Source organism: Rattus rattus, chromosome 3 (assembly GCF_011064425.1).
Source record: "Rattus rattus isolate New Zealand chromosome 3, Rrattus_CSIRO_v1, whole genome shotgun sequence".
NCBI classification, from domain to species: Eukaryota; Metazoa; Chordata; class Mammalia; order Rodentia; family Muridae; genus Rattus; species Rattus rattus.
The window spans coordinates 73,551,487-73,573,691 of NC_046156.1; the positions used below are offsets into that span (position 1 = coordinate 73,551,487).

Sequence of the window (22,205 nt, forward strand, 5' to 3'; positions counted from 1 at the left end):
GGGGGGTTGGAGTTGTACATGGAAATTCTAAAGTGTCTCATCAAGGATACCACATGTTACCAAGGAATTTGAGGCTCCTCCCTTTGAGTTCTTAGGCTTATTAATAAAATAATTTAACAATTGGCTCAGAAGAACACTTCTGAAGAAAGAACTTAAAGGAAAAAGGCTTAGGACAAGCAAGCTTCAAAAGTTAACAGCTATCCAGAGGAAGAAGATGGAGAAGAGGAAATCAAGACATTTGAAGACAGCCACATGGTGGATGACCGGGGTTGGCTTCTGAGAAATAGAGGGGAACATACATATGCTCTGTCCAAAATCCTAAAGAAAGAAACAGAAAAGAATAAAAAGGAAAAGCTACATCTCTCTGAAACCAGATTCAGGAAGGGGACAGGCAACAGAGCCTCCTGGAGGCTTACTCTATAAAAACCATCAGAGGTGTGAGAAACGGAGTAACTATTCTTCCTACCTCTTTACCATCCCTTAGGGTAAATCACCCATTCCAGGTGTGGTCAGTGAGCCTGAGGACTGACCAGCCCAACTGGATTAGGTCTCCACCCAGGCCATTGGAATTCACTTCTCCTAAGGAGCACCAATAAAGACCACTGTAGCATTCCCACTTTGAAGAGGTAACCCTGAAACCATTTAGGTGATGGGATAAAGCTGGGCACTAAATATATAAAGCATTTTTACTGTGAAAACCTAAAACTTCACCAGAGGGGATTAATGCCTGGGCTGGAGTTTAGCTTCCAGACTGGATGCTGGTTTACAAGGAGATAATTCCCTTTAGATATTCCCTGCCAGAGAACCAAGGGCTTTCCTGGAACTGGCTATAAACTGCTTTGCCAATTCCTGTCTCCTACTCTCATCAGATGGACAGTGAGGAGTGGGACAGTGAATAGAATTAGGATACAATGATGTCAATGGGTGAAAATGTTATAGCTAAAATTCATTCTTTTGTATACTAAATAAAAAATTAAAAAAAAAAACACTCAAAGTGACTTTCCTAGAGAAATACTGCCATCTGACAAAGTTAAAGTTAGAATCTAGACCTTACACTACAGATGTTTATGTCTGGTCATTAGGGCAGAAGGTACAATGTTTCAAAAAAAAATCTGTAGCAGAGCACACTTAGGCTTTCTCTTTAGTATGATGTGCAAAGCACTAGAGAGAAATGTCCTTAGAAAGAGATCTCGGGCTGGAGAGATGGCTCAGAGGTTAAGAGCACTGTCTACTCTTCCAGAGGTCCTGAGTTCAATTCCCAGCCACCACATGGTGGCTCACAACCATCTATAATCAGGTCTGGTGGCCTCTTCTGGCCTGCAGGTGCATACATGCAGACAGAAAGCTGTATGATGTATACATAATAAATAAATGTTTTTTAAAAAAAAAAAGAAAGAAAGAGCTCTCAGGCCCTAAACAGACTCCAACACACTTTTACATTTTAAGGAATTCTCAGCTGAGAGAACTTCTGCTTTTCTTATCAGTTTAAAACAATAGTGAAGGGTGTGGCCACAGGGTCTCTTGGTCATAAAGTGGAGATATCTCAGATTCTGTTATGTTCTGTATCTTTGGAAAATAGTCTGGGTCTGTGTACTGTAGGCTTAACTTGGAAACCTTGTAGACTCTGCTCCAGACCACTGCAAAACAAAGTTAATAACAAAGTGAATCATGGGAATGTTTTTTTTCTTTCTCAGTACATATTAAAGTTAAGTTCTTCCTACAGGGTAGTCTATTGAGTGTTCAATAGATTATGTCTAAAATGTATGCAAACCTATCTTAAAGTACTCAATTGGGCTTCCTCTGGCAGCTGATAGGAACAGAGGCGTAGACCCACAGTCAAACATTAGGTTCATAGAGCCCAAACTGGAGCTCTCCACTGGGTCCCTCCCCTTGACGCTCAGGGAACCCCGTGGTAGGAGACAGAGGAGCTCAAGAACGCAGGCCCACAGAATCAACTAAGCACAGCTCATAGACTGACAGACTGAAGCAGTCACAAAGCAGACAGACTGAAGCAGCAATCACAAGAGCCTGCATGGGCCCTCTGCATATGCATTATGGTTGCTGCAGAAACCCCTTAATTTAATGTGGAAAATTTTTAAAGAAATTAATTGCAAAGTACATAAAAGCGAACTCTAAGCAAATCCCTGTCAGTTTAAGTATGTGTGCACATAAGCGGGAGGTTGTTACTCAATTTTTTTTCAATCACTAAATTAATCATTCCCTTAAGAAAATTATCTTCTTTCATTCTTCGTGATACTCTTGCCTCCCAGTGAGGTTCTCTGATGAATGTAGAGTTAAAAAGCAAGACTTCCTTTCAAGAAACCTTATCTTCTAACATCTCCACTTTTCTTCTCTTTCTGGTGAATCTCACATGACCAGCTAGTGGAGGGTGTCAGCTTAATCCACTCCAAGAGGCCTGCCTACCTCAAACTCAGACTAGGGCAGAACCCAGCACTTCCTCTTCTTGAAGTCCTGTCTGTGCCTCTGCTATGCTAGTATCCGTCTAGACAGCATGGCTCTCTCTCTCTCTCTCTCTCTCTCTCTCTCTCTCTCTCTCTCTCTCTCTCTCTCTCTCTCTCTCTCTCACACACACACACACACACACACACACACACACACACACACACACACACACACACACACATGCATGTGGTTTCCAGCTACAGAAGAGGCAGGCAAGTCTACATCGTACACTAGTGGCTGCTTTTTCTCCAAATCTCAATCCGGAGGCTTCACTCTAACCCATTGCGCCAATGATTCGCACAGCTGTTTAGGTGGGATGTGATACAGCTATTGATCTGGAACGTGATTCGCAGTCTGGTTTCACAGGAAAGCTTCCTGGAGGCTATCTTCAAAGAAATGGACTCCTGGGCCAAGCGTTATTTTTAGCTACTCCAGCGTGTGGATTTGTATAAAGCCACCTCCCTTGTCCACTGAAATGTGCCAGCAAGCCACAAAGGCAACAATCCTACAGGTACTTAGTCCACGTTTCCTTAGCACACACACATTAGTCCATTAATTGCTTTTTTAGTCTTTGCTTAAACTACACGGGAGGCTCAGGCTGGAGGATTACAAGACCAGCGCCTGTTGAGAGTAACTGAGAGTGAGTGTAAGCCAGTCTAGGCAACCGTGGGATAAGCTGCCTCAATTTTAAAAGGGGAAAAAGAGAGTTGGGAGTGCAAATTAGGAGAGCCTTTGCCTAGCAATAAAGGCCAAATGGGGTGGGGTGGTCATTTTTTGTAACAGTGTGGGGTAGCTCCTGCTTTGTCTTACCCACAGTGTAAGAGAAGGTGACTTGCTACTCCCAGTCCGAGCTCTTCTTTAAGGGGGAAAAAAAACCCGACTCTCTGGTTAACTCGCTGATTGACAGAGAGCCTGACTACTCCTTAGTCACCTGACTGAGCTCCAGCCCTCCACTGGGAGGGTGTCCCGAGCCTCCGCCTGGGAGGGACTCTGGTCTCTCTTCCAGATGCTGGCAGGAAGTCCGCACGCGTCCAAGGAAGAGCCAGCTGGGGCTCTCCGGCCAGCGCAGAGTATCCACCAGGTCACCTGAGTCTAAGGTGGCCCTGAGTCTGAAAGCCGCCCTGCAGCCTGCAGCTCCTTGGGAAAACTCGCAGAGCAAGTAAGTGCCAGCACTAGTGACGTCAGCCCAAAGCGGGCGAAGCTGCCCTCAGATTGGAGGAAATTAAAAGAAACCAGAAACCAGAAGTCTTTGAACTCGAGCAGGCGGTATGGATCGAGTGCCGGCACTATCTTAATCGGAGGGGAGAAGCTAATTAAAACTTTAAATTAGTAGGAAAAACAGCAGATATACCAGTAATGAAACGAAAGTAGTAAATTTTTTAGAAAGAATGAATGTAACTTAATAAAATATCAGTGGATACTTAACATGTAAACTTTAGGATACTTGGATTTAAGACTTTTCAACAGAATACTGAAAGCTTTTATCTTGTAGAAATACGAACTATTCCCGAGAGCTGCTGCCTGGTTGATAATCTGCCTCAGGTAAACCTGTATGGGCAGGTCACGTGCTACCTGACCCATGTGATATTTATGGTTCTATTGTCCAATTAAAATTGAAAACTTTTTAAATGAATGTGGGGGATATACCACAAGTTTAAAGCTTGACGGGGCTCTGGCGTGAGTATAGTCTGCCTAGAAAAGCTCGCGAGACCGACTCAAATCAAAGAAAGTTAAAAAAAAGGATTCGGGTATAGCTGAGCAGAGTGTTTAAATAATAATAATCGATTTTATTTGTCTGCTTACTTGCTTCTGTAAAGACAGGGTCTCACTAGGGTAGTCCTAGATGGCCTGGAACTAGCTATGTAAACCAGGCAGGCGATGATCGAAAAGATCCGCCTGCTTCTGCCTTCTGAGTGCTGGAAATTAGTTTGCTACCAACCTGGGCTGAAAATAAGATTTTTAAAGGAATAGTTCAGGATAGGTTTGTGCTAAAAAAGGAGTTGGGGATACACGTCTGTAAAGTAACGATGCTTCTCTTTACCACAGAAATGTCACTAATTTAGAGAGAGATAGACTCTTCCTTGTGGCAGCCTGGGATTGTCCGTTCACAGGGAATTAGATCATGTGCTTTTCGAATTGCGATGGAGCTGTGTGCTGTGAACGAACATCGTTTATCTAAGGCAGTAACTGACTGAAGTTGATTCAGCAGTCAAATGAGGTCATGTGCTCTAATTAGCACAGCTAATTATTCATTCAATTCAGGCAGAAACCTGTGGCTGCCCATCAATATCCCTTAGTGGAGCCTTCGCTCGTGTGAAATAATCTACCTCATTAAATAGTTAGGCACTGTCCTCTTAGCCATGTACTTGCTTTGCTTGTTTTAATTAAAATGGAAAAATGATTTCTTAGCTATTAAACCTGTATTTTCAGTTCCATGACAGCTTTCCAAATAGCTCCTGCCTCGTATTTAAAAGCCCTGTTTGTTATTTGTTTGTCTGTTTGTTTATTCTAGATGGGATCTCCTGCCTCATATTTAGCAGCCCTGATATTTCTTTATCTGTCTTATTTATTTAGTGAACACAGAGAGGTCTTTACTCAGTTTCCCAAGTGCTGGGACTGTTGGTATGTACCACGTATCTTTCCAGATACCACATCCCTCTTCACCCTTGAGCGGGAGCCATTGTAAGCTACTTAAAGGCATAGACTTTCTTGGAATCTACAGGCATTATAGTCTCCATATTGAATAGTTTTACTGTGTTACTTTTTCAGTAGGCCTCAGTGTCTCTTCCTCAGCTGCATCCCAATACAGAAAGTGTTTTCTAACCACCATGATTTTGCAAGAAAATATGTGTATGTATGCACATATGCCAAGTAGACCCTTTCTGAAGCTTATTGTGAAAGCTTACTTGAAGTGGTTTCTGTTTTCTGTTAAATCCTCCATAACAACGCCAAGACTTGTTGTTGTTGCTTGGTTTTGGGGTGTGTGAGGGGGGAGGCCGGGTCAGGACAGGGTGTCTTTGCATAGCCTTGGCTGTCCTGGAACTCCCTCTATAGAATAGGCTGGCCTAGAACTCACAGAAATCCACCTGAGTGCTGGAATTAAAAGCCTGTGCCACCACCACCTGGCCAATGTCAGGATGTTTTGTATTCTCTACAAGACCACTTACAGAGCAATGCATGAACTTTGAATATTTTTTCCTTAAAATAGAAAGGAAGATGGGCTTCCAGGGTGCCTTCCTCAACATATACCCACAGGGTATTATCACTGTATTAAATCTGGAGAAAAAAGGAACTCTGTATTATTCTGAATTCCATTTCAGAGAGGTTATTGCAAAGGGTCAACATACAAAGTATAAATCTGAAATAGCATTGTGTGAACGCAGTGTTGTAGCTGGTGACTCGTGTTCCCCAGGCTCTACCAAATACTGTCACTGCAAAGTATCTTGAGTTTTGGTTACTGGTAGGCTTGGTTCTTTTGTTTTTATGTATATTTATGTGTGCACGTATGCCCATGAGTGCACAGGTGGAGGTCAGAGAAAGACATGTGTGTCTCCCTTTAATGCACTCTATTGTTACTTTTTAATTGAGAAAATTGCAGAACTTTCTAAACTATCAAACGCTCGATGAATTTGTCTGTCATTCTTGTGCAGGGGCCAGCCTAACATTCTCTGTATTGTTTTTAACTTTAGTATCTGCGATGCCAAAGCAAGCAGTATTTTTTAAAGATTTTTGTTTTTATATTTGTGTATGTGTGTTTGTGCCTGTGTGTGTACCTGTGTGCAGGTGTGTGTACATGTATGTAGGTGCCTGTAGAGGCCAGACGTGGGTGTTGCATCTTCTGGAGCTGGAGTTACGGGTGGTTGAATTGTCCGGCTTTGGTACTAGGAACGAAAAGCTCTGGAAGAGAAGCAAGGCTGAGTCGTCTTTCCAGCCCTTCTATCCAGCATTTTGAGACAGGGTCTCTCACTGGATCTGAACTTATCATTTACGCTGGACTGGCTGCCCGTGGCCCCTTCGAACCTCCTCCCTTTTCTCCCTCCCCACCCAGCCATGGAGTTACAGTTACACGGTTTTGCCGATTTTATGACTTTATGCTGGTGCTAAGCATCTGAACTCGTGTCACCCACATTTTACCCCCTGAGCCATTTGTTGTTTCCTTTACTGGACCTTTTTTGTAGTCTCGCTATCTGACAGAACTTTGTGCGGTGACAGAAAATTCTAAATTTGCAGTGTTCAGAATTGTGGCTGCTAGACACCTTTGGCAACTGAATACTTAAACTGTAATTTAGCTGAAGACCTGATGTGGTTTTTTTTCTTTTGTCTTGACCTGATTAATTTTATTGAAAACTCTCGTTACTTCATGTGGCTTGTTGGTGCTCCCAGATTGCACAACGGGGACGTCTAACTAACTGCCTTGCACTCTCCCATAAGCTGTCACTGTGAATCCCATTGCTAATGGTCTCGGATTTTACAAGATTCACGAAGCGTTTCTTCTATCTTCATTTCTAAAAATTGATGGTATAGATATGTGATGGTTTGTATATGCTTGGCCCAGGGAGTGGCACGTTTGGGATGCGTGACTCTATTGGAGTAGGTGTGTCACTGTGGGCCTGGGCTCAAGACCCTCATCCTAGCTGCCTGGAGGTCAGTCTTCCACTAGCAGCTTTCAGATGATGGAGAACTCTCAGCTCCCCCTGCACCATGCCTTCCTACTTTGATGATAATGGACTGAACCTCTGAACCTGTAAGCAGCCCCAATTAAATGCTATCCTTTATAAGAGTTGCCTTGGTCATGGTGTCTCTTCACAGCAGTAAAACCCTAACTAAGACAAGATATTTGTTTATGTATGCATACAACATGTACAGCATGTTGAACCCAGAGTCCGGTCATATTAAACACATGCTCTATCACTGATCTGTACCTTAGGTTCTTTTTTTTTTTTTTTTTTTACTGGGGTACTAATGGATACAAAGGCCTTGAATGCTATAACGGCCATCCCTAAATGTGAAATACAGCAGACTCTACCCTTATAAAACCCTTAGGAGTTCTGATCTGTTTTCTCAGGAAAGTTTGTTTATTGAACTTACTACCAAGTCTGTAAACTAAGTCCATAGAAACCTGTTCGTCTCTAATCTATAACATGGGAGAATGAACCTGGTCATGTAGAAAAACAGGATCAGACACCTGTAAAAAGTTATAAATGGAAAAATGGAAAAAAATGGCTTATCTTATTATAAATTAGTGATTATTAAAAAAAGAAATTACAGTACAAATGGGGAACAAAACAAATGCTCGAGCATTGTCTACAAATGATAGATATTTGCATAGCGACCTATCTGCCAGTAGGAGCCTTGACCTCCTTTTGATCCAGACTTCTTATCCGGATCACAACTGGTTCACAGGTTCACCACTTCTCACCTTCCTTTCTTTTTTTTCTTTTTGAATTTCAGAAGCTCCTGTAAAAGACAGATTGAAAGAGAGACGGTCTGCTGTCTCCCACCCTGCAACCATGAACAACAATGCAACAGACCTCACCACTGGCTACCTCTCCTCTGCTGTAGCAATTCTCCTATTTGGCTCCAACTTTGTACCACTTAAGAAATATGATACTGGTGATGGTAATTGTTTCTTTTTATTAGTAGTAACATAAACTTGCTTTTAAGTGTCTTGGTTATTTGTTTTTGTTTTAACTTTTTAAAATAACAGCATATATATACATATAATTGATCTTAGTGCCTAGTGACTAGCACTCACATAAATCGTCTCACAGAGCCCCTTGTGGCACACTGAGGGAGAGAATCAGGACCAGAAGGCCAGATAGTGGTGCTTCCTGGCAAGGCAGGATGGAGACCACTGGAAAAGCTTCTTAACTGTGTCTGCTGTGTTTATAAAACAGATAATTTAGGGCCAGTTCCACTATCAACATTCATTTGAAAACCAATTTTCGACACAGCTGATACGTGAGAGATCCATCTGAGCACAGCACAAACCTGCTTACTAGTGAACAAGCTCTTCTCTAACAAACCGTGAGGCAAACACAGAATGCTGCTCTCAGCTAAAGATGTGGGGCAGTACTGTGACCTAGGCACGCGCACATACATCCCCTCCCGACAGAGCTGTGCACTAGGCTTCCTCAGTTTACCACATGTGCACATACAGAGACTCATCCTTACCACAAAACCACATACCATGCTTTTACAGTTTGCCACACACAATCCCCAAGTGTACCGTATATGCTGTGCCCCATTCTCCCTGACATCTGATGTCAAACCTCTCTTCCTGCAGCCCTGCATTCTTTGCAGTGGATCCCTCCCCACAAACCTCCAGGCCTTTTTAAATGAAAGGGCTAGGTTTAATATATTGTGACTATACTTAACCATTTAATCAGTTAAATGCTGTTTTTATTAATTCCCAGTTTTAAAAAATGCATTGCTGGGGCAGTTTTTCAGTGTCTTTCTCCAAACCGGATCTGGTTCTGTTTTGAGGTTTTTGCTGCATGGTTTTGCTCAGTGCGGTAGTTTTTGAAACGCATATGCTACAATATAGCAAAGCAGGGTCGGCTGATGTTCAGTGAAGGAAAGCCGAGGGGATGGGAGGTGGGGTTGCTCTTGCCTACCCGCTGCCCTCTGGAAGCAAGAAGGGAGTGGAGGCTCCCAGTAAACACCTGCCGGAAGTTAATATCCCAGTTATTTTTAAATCTCCCTGGTTCCTTAGTCTTCATACTGCTTAGACAAAAGGATTACAAATCCTTTCTCCTAGCCTTTTCTTTTGGTGTTGATAGGCTAATAATAATAATAATAATAATAATAATAATAATAATAATAATAATAATTTAAAAATAAAACCTAGTAGAAAAATAACCAGAAAGAGCAGCTGGCCTAACTTTTGGGTTTGTGATCCTAGACAAGTGTCCCATGTGTTGTGGTAAATAGTATTGGGGGGGCGATTTACCTCACTTTGACCATATAGTTCCAAAACAAAAAACACAAAAGCCCTTATAAGTCTTATAGAATTAGAACTGGGCAGATTATCAATGCTCTGTGCTATTTTGACTACTTCTCTGTCAATAATTCGCCATGTTTCACCCGGGCCAATCCTACTCTAACAGGCTGGCCCTCATGACCAGTGCTCAGGGTCCACCTACCCCACTGCAACTTTTTCCTTCTTCCTCCTCCCTCTCTCTCCCAGTGGTCCCTGCCTGAGTCCCTAAGGCCAGGACCTTCAACCTCACCTACCTCTCTTCTTCTCTGCTACAGTGTAAGCATCTTTATTAACCAATCAGGGATAACCTGGGGGACAGGGCTTACACAATAAAAGCTGGTATACATGACGATCTGCACGTCTGCAGGTTTTGGAGTACAGAATTTGTCATTTGAATACAGATAACACCAGACCAACCCTCTACACCCGTGTGTGTGTGTGTGTGTGTGTGTGTGTGTGTGTGTGTGTGTGTCTGTGTGTGTGTGTGTGTGTGTGTCTGTGTGTGTGTGGGGGTGTGTTTCTGGAAACTGAACCCAAGGCCTCTTCACATAGTAGAACACTCTAGCTGGAGCCACCACCAACCCAGCAAGTCTTACCAGTGTTTTGTTTTTCGTTTCTCACTTGGACCGTGAAGTTCATTTTCCACTCCAATACTGTTCTGCTACAAGTCTTAGAGGTTAGCAGACTTCTTTCCCTCTACTCTGTTGTGAGAATGAGCAGAAATAAATGAAAGTTTTGCAAGTTACAACCCAAAATGGCAGAATAGAATCATAGCTTCCTTGGTGCTTCATTTGTTGTGGAATATCTATCTTTTCAATTCCCAAGACCTTGTTGGTACAGGAGTCTTGAATGGTCAGTGCCACGTTCCTCTTCTGGTAAAAGCCAGTAGCAGAGGAGTGCTGGCCTGGAAGGTTAAATCTCAGGCTTGTAAAATCTATCTCAGCACAGGAATTAAACACCAACTGTGTGAGTCACAAACGGCCAAGTGTATCCCAAGGTTTAAGTTACTGCTGCATTGCTGGGCAGTTCTCGGTGCCATGTTTTGACAGTTGCAGTAAGATTGGGCATCAGAGTGGAAATACAGGCTCGCTCTTCCCAAAATTCTTTAATAGACATTTCTCGATTTGGCGAGAAAGTGAAAAAAAGCTCGTTAAGCAGGAACACGTTGTAGACTTCAGTGTCAAGCATCTAGGCTCTGCAGTGCAGTGAGAAGTGTCCCGACCAGATTTGTCTCCTTGGTGTCTGAGATTGGGCTCACCCTGACATAAAGTAGCTGTAAGACACTACACTATGGGGACATGTCATGTTTGTGTCTGTCTAAGAACATCTTACAGATATCCTTAAACATGGCATATACTCAAATCTTTCTGCCAAGTAATGCCAGTTTGTCTTATTCGTAGGGATGTTCCTTCAGTGGGTGCTCTGCGCTGCCATTTGGTTGGTTGCCTTGGTGGTCAACTTGATTCTACACTGCCCTAAATTCTGGCCTTTTGCAATGCTTGGCGGCTGCATTTGGGCAACAGGTAATATGCATATTCATCTTATACGTGGGTCACATAGTATATTCACAACCGGGAGAAAAAGCACAGGGGGCTCACAGTCTAATGACACAGGACAGACTTGAGCTGTGTATTGTTTTTCTCTCATATATTTTGGGAAATTTCTTGATTTTTCCCCCTTTAAATGTTTTAAGTTCCTGCCAAATAGTTATTAGAGTAAAGATATTTGATCCTTTTAATACATAACTCAAATGCCATTGTATACGTTTGACCTTTCTCCAGCATGCTTATCAAAGAATGTTTATTAGAGAGCAACCCTTTGTTGACATCATTTTTGAGCTTATCCTTAGAAGCTGGCCAATAGCAGCACGTAAGTTGAGTAACAGTTAGCAAAGGAAACAGACAATTAAAAATCGCATTGCTTTACCAATGCCTTAACGACTATAATAGAGTCTACATCTCCAGGTAGCCATCAGAACCAGTTCTCCTCTCTATGAATTCAGTCTGGAAAGTCCTCTCCTTTTTTTTTAAACAAAGAGAATTAATGAAAATCTTTAAGAGATAAATTTGTTAGATGCAAATAAAATTTAAAATGTTAAAATGGCACCGCTTACCCACTTGAGTCTTTGAGGGACTAAATGATTTTAAAATTTTTATTAATTACAAATCAAAGTAAGTAAAAACTTTACCTTTCCCAAGAATTTGCATTACCACACCTCACCTGTGTCCCTGTGGTTGTTTACCGTGTGGAATTGGGAGAGAGTGAACAGTGTTTGTTCCCTTAGTCTCTTAGCTTTTGGAGACAACAGTCTCACCATGCAGCCCAGGCCAGCTTAGAACTCTGAGTCCTCCTGCTTCTGCTTCCTGATGTAATTTCAGATAAGACGTCTCTCCTTTGTTTGTCAGCCTGCAGATTATTTATTTATCTATTTATTTTTGGTCAAGGCTAATGCAGACTGTGGAATGCTTGGTGAAGATTTGTGTCCTCCTTGTGCAGGGGTCATGCTGACCTCATTCGTGTCACTCCAATTTTAATATGTGCACTGCCAAAGTGAGCATGTTTTTAATTTTGGAAGTTATTTATTTACTTACTTATTTGAGATGAAGGTATCACCATGTCGCCTTGGCTGACCTGGAGCACTCTGTAAACCAGGCTGGTCTCTAGCTCACAGAGAATCTGACATTAAAGTTAGGTGCCCCCACGCCAGGCCCATTCGATCTTTGTCTCACAATCAGGTTCCACTGTGCTCAGGGTGGGTAAGTAGGGAGCCAAGCTTGAGAAACATAACCACATTACAGGTTATAACAACCAACGAGTCTGGAGCACAGAGGAAAGGGAGGAGCTGGTGGTGTAAGGGCTTTGTTGCAGGTGATTAGAATGGAGACCATTGAAACCAGAAGAACTTTCCCAATCGGAAAATAAGTGGAGCATGACACCCTCTGAGTCTAAAGCTCTAGCATTACCACAGTGGAGGACACTAGCTGCAGACTGCATCAGCAGTTCAGAGCATAACCCTGAGACTCAAGATCTAGCCTGGAGGTACGTTAACAGGGTACGTGGACCTCTGATCAACGGCTCAAGTCAGTAAACGAAGGTGACTCAAATCTAAAAAATCCTGTACAGAGAGGAAACTACAGGCCTGAGCCTGGCTACAGAGAGGGTAGTAAGTGTTTTACAGAAAGCAGCAGTGAGCAGGGTCAGGTTCTTGAGTCCTGAAATGGGAGGCCAGCCTGTGCGACATAGCAAGATCTCGTCTTCCTAACAACTGTGCTAATGACAATATTCAATACCATCATGGATTTGGCCCTAGGTGACCCTCAAGAGTGTAAGTCAATGGCTGTGAGAATCTGGAAGGAAAGCCAGTGAGTGACAGAGAGTACACTCTAGAGTTGTGTCGAGGCAGAACTTAAAGTCAGGAAAAAAATACTAACTTAGAACTGCATTTGTTTTATGGGAAGTGACCCATGTTTCCTGCATGTTCTATCTACAGGGAACATTGCTGTCGTTCCAATTATCAAGACCATTGGTTTGGGTCTTGGAATCTTAATCTGGGGATCATTTAACACCTTAACTGGCTGGGCAAGCTCCAGGTAACACAATTCAAACTATCTCAGCTAAGGGTTGGGCACCCTGTATTCGGTGTAAACTGGGGTCTAGCCACCCTGGGAGAAATAACGTGATTCTTCATCTCAGCTTATGGCTGACACATATAAATGAACCATGTCCATTGTTTGTCTGAAGCTCTTTATACACAATCTAGGTATTTTTATGAAGATAAAGTGAAGGAAATCAAAAAGTAAGAAGCAGCTGGTGTCAGCTTTCTCTCTCTACTGCCTAACCAAGTATTCTAAAGTAGATGCTCTTCCTTCGAATAAAGCAACAAACTGGGGCTCCATCTCCCTGGGGTTTTGTCAAGATTTAGTGAGATGTAGCCATGCCAACATTTAGGAGCCAGGTGTGGTGGCACACATCTTTAATTCCAGCACTTGGGCGGCAGAGCCATGTGGATCTCTGAATTCCAGTCTACCACAACACAGTGAGGGCTTCCCAGAGAAATCCTGTCTTGGGAGGGCGGGGGGAGGAGGGAGAATGTCAGTATCATTGTCCATGGCTGCTTTTACATATGATAGCAGAGAGAAGGGATATAGCTAGCCACACCTAAAACACTCTGGTTCTTTAAGAGCTTCTTCAAGGCTCGCTAGAAAGTTGTGTTGTCCAAAAGGTTAGCTACAAGCCACAGGTAGCCTTTGTATGGAAACTTAAGCTAAATTAAATCACAGATATGAGCCTTCTGTGTCCCAGTGGCACTAGCTACATTTACAGAGGCTCCCCCATTCCACACAGGGCAGAGATGGGAGCATGTGATCTCCACAAACAGAGTCTGGTACCCATGAGCAATGTGCTTCAGGCCAGACTTGCAGAAATGAGAAGCAAGAACATTATTCCTGCCTCACTTTAAGGCTTCCTTTCTACTGAAAAGCATTCTATCACCCCAAAAGAACAAGGCAAATCAGTCTAGTAGCTTACAGTATGTACATCTTTTCCCATCCTTTCCCAGTGCCCTGGAGCATCGTTTGTTTTAATACAATGGTTTTTCTCCTTGCCTCACTCTCTTACCCTTGGGTGGCTCTCCATGAAGACTGCTAATGATTGTGACAAAGTCAAACCCTGATTAAAAGATTGTAAACTCATGTCAAAGAGTAGGAATCTTTAGCCAAGAAGTTATTTCAAATACCTCAGAGATTATAGAAGGCTTGAGTTGCAGCTTAGTGTCTACTATGTGCAGGGCCGTGAGTTTGATCCCCAGTGTTGGAATACGTGTGTGTGCACACACATGCAGTTACAAACATTTTGCCAGGGTTATTTTGTTTGGGTTGCACTGGATGGGTTTGGTTTGGGTTTGATTTGTTTGGCTTTTGTTGTTCTCTTTCATTTTTGGAATAAGATCTTACTATGTAGCTCTGGCTGGCCTGAAAGTCAATACATAGACCAAGATGGCCTCCAACTCACAGAGATCCAGCTTCTGCCTCCTGAGTACTGTAGCCCAGACTGGCCTTGAGTTCTTACTGTCTTATCTCTGGGGGTTTCAGGAATGTGCCACCATGCTTCTGCTGCTGTTTTCTCCACTTTAACGTGGAAATTAGATGCACAGTGTAGAAAACTAACTTATCCAAAGATAGACAGTGCATGAGAGAACCAAGATTTAAACTGAAGAATCCAGCCCCAATCCATTTTCTTCAGCATTACTGTAAAACATTTTAGCCGTATCTAATTTGATATTCTTCTGCATTTCCAGGTTTGGCTGGTTTGGGATGGATGCAGAAGAAGTGTCCAAGCCAATGCTGAATTACTTTGGAGCTGGGCTGTCAGTAGTAAGGTCTGCAGATGTTTCTAGTCACTAGTTTTTTGGGCATTCAGAGTGTTTTCTAAAGATTTGTTTTATCTTTGTTCTATGTGTATGAATGTGCTGCCTGCGTGTATGTGCACCATGGGTGTGCCTATTAGAGAAGAGTGTCCGATTCCCTGACAAATGGTTGTGGTCTGACATGCAGATGCTTAGAATCAAACCCTCATTTAGAGCAGCCAGTGCTCTTAACCACTGAGCTCGCTCTCCAGCCTCACTTTCTAAAGCTTTTAATATCCTTACATTTTCTTCAAACCTACATTTCGTAAAATTTATCTGGTTCCTGATTCTTATTTTTCAATGTCAGATCTTATTTCCAGAATGAGAAATACCAGATTGGGGGGTGGGGTCAGGAACCCTAGTTTTAGTTCTCAAAAGCTCTGAGAAACTCGGAAAAGTCACAGAACTGCTCTGAAGTTCAATCTCAATATCTAGATAGAAAATCAAAATACACTGTACATGAATTACATTGCACTATATCCAAGAGGATATAGTGTCCCCTCAGAGGATACCTAAAACACAGGGCGTACCAAACGCTATGACTTCCTGCTTTTTCCATTTTAACTAAGCGCTAAGGTCATACTTTCACAGTTTTAAAGTTTCAGTAAGACAAAAAAAGCTAGGAGAAATATCTATGTCTTACAACTTTATGAGTTAGCTCTATTCTTACTATAGATCTAAGAACCTTTAGAGCAGCTCTTTTTTCTTTTTTGTTTCTTAAGCTAAGAACTTTTACCTCCTCGCTGAGAGGCAACTCTGAACGGCTCCTCTATGGCGCGTGCTTCTGCCTGCTCGCTTCACTCCTGTGCTTTGTGCTCAGTCAGCTGAATCCAGCACTGCAAATCACCCTAGTGGGTTTGACTAGTAGGAGGGCAAGTGACTAAGCGCTGGGTAGTTCTTCAAGGTGGCTAACTGGGCAAGAGGAGGCCAGTGCATGCCTCGGTCCTCAGACAAGGAGACAACACCTTGCTTTGCACAAGTTGACATTTAGGGATGTGTATGCCTTGTGTTTATCATGTCAGTTCCTGCTCATCACAGGTAAGGGGAGTCATGCTGAGCACTGAACTCCAGCTTCTACCACCCCACTCTCTCTTTCCTTCTTTTCAAGCCAGTTACCACATTCTCACCTCTCTTGTTCTCTTGAATACCGAGTTCTCCATGTCTCCTCTTCTACTTGTGTATATACATCAGTGAGGATGAAAATGGCTTTAATCTCTGCACAGTGGAGTTTTGCCAATAAAACTCAAGCAAGAATTGGGTCACCTTAAATTCAGTCACCTTTTCTCTCTGGGTTCCATTTATATCCGCTGTCAGTGCTGCACATACCGAATAACATTGCCCACAAAGACGTCAGTCTTCTGGGGAAAGAACGGTATATTTTCCTTCCTCCCGTAATAGTGTTTTCCCCAGCCACACTCACGAACACTCTCTTTGTCATTGAAATGTTGCCTTTGAGAGTAGTCCCTAGGCAATTGGGGACGAATAGCGAAGCTTATTCTAAAACTGTAAATTCTTGACACATTTGGTTAGAGGCAGTTTTATGTGCTCTACACAGTTCACATGGAATTCGAGCTTTCAGTAGTTCCAAGACAATTTCTTCACATTGTGAAATTCTAATTTAGCATGTCTAGTTTTAACTTAATGGTAATAATTTAATGCTAGTCTATTCAGTACATTAAGCACCTTTCTCCTCCAAATTTATTCTTTAAAAACACAAAAAATTTCCCTAAAATTACACATCAGTTAGTTTGTCTTCTATCCAGAAGACCTTGCACAGATAGATATCAAGTCCTTGGTCTTTTGCATCCTTAAACAGGGGGTAATGCTAGTGCCAATCTTTTAAGAGATTTTGAAAAGTAGATGTTTTGAGAGCTTTGTATATCTAGATCCATGGTTTAGGCTCCACATATAAGGTAGCTTCCATCAGCATTCACCATCTGTTCTGTAGTAAACACTAGAGATCATCAAGTGAAAAGGCTGTAACAAATCAGCCCCATGGTTGGGGCTGTAGAGAAGTTGCACAGTAGGACCACAGTGTATGGAGGAGCAAATCTATCTACCCAAGGACAACAGAAGCGAAAGACAGGGAACCTCAACGAGCCCCTTTATACTTCTGATGCCCCTAACACCAAACTTCTGCTTAAGCTCCATCTCTGAAAGGCTGACCACCTCCCCACAGTAAGTAGACCAACCACCAAACATTTGACACAGCCTTTTAGGGACACTTAGAACCCAAATACCTATACTATTATATTCATGCATAGTTGTCCCTTGGGACATTTGTTGGTGTCTCAACTTAATGTTAAATTAGGCAATGAACTAGAGGGCTCTGCAACTCTGTTAAGAGCTGGATCTGCAGTGGGAAAATGCAGGGATCTCTTCCTATGAGGTATTCAGGCCTCATCTCTATTGCTCTCCTGGGTGGAACTGCACCAATCTGTTATTTAATTAGTTTAGCTTAATGGCTTTAATAGGTTCATTTTGAAGGGCATTGGCTGAGTGAATTTAGAGCTCATGGTTGTGTGAAGATAAAAACATGTTTCATTGGTTACAGAGTGGCTTTATTCCCCCCTCCCCCCCTCCTCTCCCCTCCCCCCTCCCTCTGTGTGTGTGTGTTTGTATGTGTCTCTGTGTGTGTGTGCACTCCTATATGCGTGTCTGTGTGTGTGGGGGGGGTGATGTCCCTCTGTGTATATGTGTCTGTGTGTCTGTGTGTGTATGTCCACACACATATTCATGTGTGGATTTGGGTGCCCAGGTGTCATAGCACATGTATGGAGGGCAGAGGGCAACCTCAGCTACTGATCCTTGACTTCCGTCGGTTTGAGATAGGTGCCCACCGCTGCTACACACCCCAGGCCAATTGACCTGCAAGGCCACAGGCATTGTCCTGTAGCCCAGTGTCCCATCCTTCTGTAGGAGCATTAGGACTCCATGCTCTCTCAGCAGCTCTGAGGATTCAAACTTGGGTCCTCATTCTTGCACAACGCACTTTGCCACCATCTCTCCAGTCAGATGCTACTTTTCTTTTCATAATTAAAACAATCATTCCATTCCACTGTACAGTCTTTAAAGGACTGGCGAGACAATTTTTGGTGTTACATTTCTCCTGTACGACGTATACTACTCTATTTGTTTATACAAGGGATTTGAATCAGCAGAGGATTTATTTGCCTGCCTGCCTGCCTGCCTCCCAGTTTGCTTGCCCGCTTACTTGCCTAAGTCCTCACAAGGTAGTCCAGAATGGCTTTGAACTTGCTGTCCTCTTTCCTCAACTTGCAGACAGATTTTCTTTCCTATTAAAAAAAATAATAATAAAGTGATGGGCTGTGGGTTATCCAAGCCTCTGTTCTGTTTCTGACTCCTTTCACCTTTCCCCTCTGTAGTGTTGTCTTTCCCCAACCCCGGCCATTATTCTGCATTGTGAGGAGGTGCAGGCCTTTGTTCCTAGCTTTGCCTTTCACAGGGCTGCAGTCCTTTTGTCTAACTGTGGATGAGGCTAGACGGCCCTACTAAAATGCTGCAGTACCTCCCGATCCACCCACGTGAGGTGACAAGCCAAAGGCAAACTTCCAGTTAGAAAAACATAGCCACCTTTAATTTCCTCCTTTACAACACAAAACATGTGCTGCATTTCATCTCGTAAACTCCATCCCCTCTGTCACTGTGTTGTGAAGACAGGGTCTTGCTACAGAGCTTGTGCTGCCCTAGAATGCAAAGCACTGAACTGTGGTCCTCCTCTGTTGATCTCTCAAGTGCTAGGATCCCAGGCACTCATGGGTTAGGAGACATCACCTTCCTAATTTCTCCTCCAGGAAGAGTGTCCTCTATCACAACTGTGACTGTCATGTAGAAGCGGCCATCTTGTACAGCTGTCCAACAAGATCTTGTTAAGTTTTTGGCGGTTGCTTCAGGGTGGTTCCACTTTCACTTTCACCGGTGTGACGTCAAAGTTACCCAACCTCAGGGTGTCCTTTACCCTGCCGGATAAAAGACACCAAGGAGAATGGGGTGTTGAAGAGACTTCCCTACCGGAAGTAATTCCATCACCAGGACTGGATTTAAGTTTTGTTTTCCTTTAGAAATCGGGTAGCTTGATACAAAAACAAAAACGAAGCAATCGTGTCCCAGTCAGCCTCACTGGAATGTGTTTTCCTGCAGTGCACTCACATTTTTGTTCGTCAAAAGTGAAATTCCAAATAACCCAGGCAGCACGGACACCACACCGCTGATGACAGAACCTGTGAGTATCGTGTGGGACGATTTGATTTGAAATATAAGAGCGGGATGTGTCTTGAGGTTTCTATTGCTGTGAAGAGACACTATGACCACCGCAACTCATAAAAGAAAGCACAGTTGGGGCTGGCTTACACTTCAGAGGTTTAGCCTATCATGGTTATGGCAGAAAGCGTGGTGGCATGCAGGCAGATGTGGTCTAGAGAGGTAGCCAGCAGTTGTACATCTGGATGGGCTGGTGGCAGAAAGAGGTAGGAATGCTGGGCCTGACTTGAGCTCCTGAAACTTCTTGACATCCGTCCCCAGTGACACATTTCCTCCAACAAGGCCACACCTAATAGTGACACTTCCTGTGGGCCGACAGAGACCATTTCATTCATACTACCAGGATGCAAAGACAAACATTGACTCTGACCCACATGAGAGAAGGTGGTCTTTTCCATCCCTCATGGCTATAAAAGTAGTTCAGCTCATTTATCAGAAGTGTGTCAGGTTTCCATAGTGACGCCCCTTCCCAGCCATGAGGCTTTTTTGACCATAGATCTCTATAAGGTATACAATGGTAGTTTTTCATTGAAGATCCGTTGGGGGCTTGCACAGCCCTGCAGAGAGATGAGAGAGCAGCTTGGGAATTGAAAGGAGGAGGCTGAGGAGAAGATAGAGGAAGGAATGGGCAAAGGGAGCTAATGATGCTCAGTGCATCCGTGCTCCAGGGAGACCATGCGCAGTAGGAAATAGACTGGATTTTTTTTTCATCTCTGATGTTATCTTTATCATGTTTTGATTAATGGCAATGACAGAAAAATACAAGAAAACACTGTTTTGACCATGAAGAATATAAGTTGGTCAGGAATAGCCCATCAGTGTTAAACAGAGCCAACCTTAAAGAGACATGACATTGTCCAGGGTTGCATTGCAAAGTTTGCATAAAGTGGAGTCCACGTTGCCAGGAACCCAGTACAGTCCTTCAGTCCCAGCCCTCCTCCCCCTGAGCCCACACCCACACCCACACCACACCCACACCCACCCCCATCCCATACCATACCCACACCCACCCCACACTCCATGCCCACACCACCCTCATGCACACCCACACCCATACCCACACCCACCCATACCCACACCCACACCCACACTCATGCCCACACCCACAGGCTTTGTCTCCCTAGCAGCTTCCCCACTCTGCCATGATTCTGCCCCTCCTCTTCCCTTTTCTTCATTCAACTGAGATGGCTAATACCTTCATTAAATTGACCTAAAAAGAAAGTGAGAAGAGGGATATTGATTCCTGGGCATCTGTAAGGGCTGTGTGCTTCAAGAAAAGATAATTTGGCTCTGAGAGGTAACTCTTGTCCTTCTTACCTGATCCAGGGATCTGGATGCTGCCTTGCAGTTAACCACACTGTGAACGAAGGAACGAAGTTAATAAAAAATAAAATAAAATAAAAATAAAACCTTGGGAAGAGATACATGGTAGGCCTACTAGATCTTCTAAGCCAGGTCGAGGAGTACAAACAACCAGGATTAAAGATATATGAGCATTAGAGTGGGAAACCTGACTCAGCAGGGACAGTGAATTCAGGTCTCTCTCCTTATGCACTCCAAGAACATGGTTAGCCGGAGGACACAGAGAATTACAGTCAATAATAGAAACGTTAAATTTTCTTCAACTTTGTCTCACAGATCTTCCTCAACTTAAAGTATCAGCCTAACTTTGAAACATGACTGGAAGTATTTTAATTCAGTAAAACAAAACAAAAAAATTAAAACAATGTTATTGAAAGAAAAGAGACATTAAAATGTTCATTGATTTTCTGCATTCTACTGTAGAAAGTCCGAGTTTTTCCTAGATCTAATTTCTCTACAGTTTATTAAAATACACTAGTGAACCATGAAATCTAAATTTATCAAATAGCTACACATTAATCTGTGAAAAATGTTTAAGTCGAAAACTGGAGGGGTAGCATCAGAACAGTGGCTCTGAACTCCCGGGAGCCAGTAGGTGACTTGTGCTCGGTTTGAGAGGGGAGGAAACCTTGGAAGTCTTGGTGTGGCACTGAAATTGTCTGCTGAAGGTCCTTGTATTCGGGTCTCTCTGATGACTTCCACAGGCGATCAACAGAACCGAAGCCCTGACTGTGGATTCCTCCTGGGTGGACAGACTTTCTACCACATACCGCCGCATTGTGTAAGGCAAGGCGGCTTCTCTCTCCTGTCGTGTTTCGTGTTTTCTAAAGCAGAAGGTCCAGAGAGATGTGAAATTCATCTGATCCCAGGAAGAAAATGGTCTTGAAAACTTGCACCTCCATCTCCTGGGAGACAGATCTTTACACTCTGCTGAGATTTGGGTACAGAAGATGCCTCGAGGCACACAAGTAGCCAGTGACCAGAGCAACCGTATTTTGTAGGACTTTAGTACCAAAAGTAAAGCAATTGCATAAAGCCCATGTCGTGAGTACTCATGGTCTAGTTAAATAGTGCACTCCATTTGGTCAGCCTAGGGCTGCCACTCTTCTTCCCTGTGTGACTATTTTATGATCCCAGGTATCTGTTGTCAAATATAACAACACTGTGTCCCTGTGTAAGTCCTACCCCCATGTCCCCACCATAACCCCTTCAGAGATGCCTTAAAGAGCCCATCTCACTTCAGGGTATGGGAGTTTAGTGGTTTGGTATTTTTTTAACTTGCTTTTTGTTTATTTTTTACTATTTCCTGGAGAGCCAAACTGTTTAAAACACACTGTAGCACACAGCTTTCCTTTTACAGTCATGGTTGTTTGAACTTTGTGGCTGTGATAACGTCTTCAAATACAGGACATTGAAGTGGTTGCTTGTTTTGTTCTGGGCATGCTACACTCTGTCACTTACAACCTAAAGGCAGTAGATAAGTTAGTTGTCTTCACAATGGGAAAGAAGCCATAGAATAAATGTTTGACTAAATAAGTGAATTTAGTCAAAAAAGACAAAAATCAGTCAAGCTGCAAAAGAAAAACATGTTATTTTTATGATGCATTCAGGGTGAACTAGTTTCCTAAAGATATTTTTAAAAATATTTTCACGTATTTTCTCTCAAAGCATGTCTTTCCTTACTAGAATATTTGTGAAGGGGGAGAATTTTTG

The 22,205-nt window shown here is 43.1% G+C and overlaps 1 protein-coding gene and 2 non-coding genes across 3 annotated transcripts in view; 1 reads left to right on the forward strand and 2 right to left on the reverse strand.

Moving 5' to 3' along the window:
* Positions 1–3,434: 3,434 nt before the first annotated feature.
* The window catches only part of Tmem144 (transmembrane protein 144), a 31,133-nt gene continuing 12,362 nt past the window's right edge, over positions 3,435–22,205 (forward strand). Inside the window, exons 1-7 of the mRNA XM_032898204.1 lie at positions 3,435–3,622; positions 7,915–8,082; positions 10,846–10,968; positions 12,936–13,035; positions 14,742–14,822; positions 19,011–19,092; positions 21,197–21,273. Of these exons, the coding sequence (XP_032754095.1) occupies positions 7,974–8,082; positions 10,846–10,968; positions 12,936–13,035; positions 14,742–14,822; positions 19,011–19,092; positions 21,197–21,273 (572 nt within the window). The 5' untranslated portion in view covers positions 3,435–3,622; positions 7,915–7,973. The remainder of the gene's footprint in view (positions 3,623–7,914; positions 8,083–10,845; positions 10,969–12,935; positions 13,036–14,741; positions 14,823–19,010; positions 19,093–21,196; positions 21,274–22,205) is intronic.
* On the reverse strand, positions 6,069–6,174 carry LOC116897451. Its single transcript, XR_004387484.1, has one exon. It is a non-coding gene; the product is annotated as a U6 spliceosomal RNA (small nuclear RNA).
* On the reverse strand, positions 11,897–11,999 carry LOC116897448. Its single transcript, XR_004387482.1, has one exon. It is a non-coding gene; the product is annotated as a U6 spliceosomal RNA (small nuclear RNA).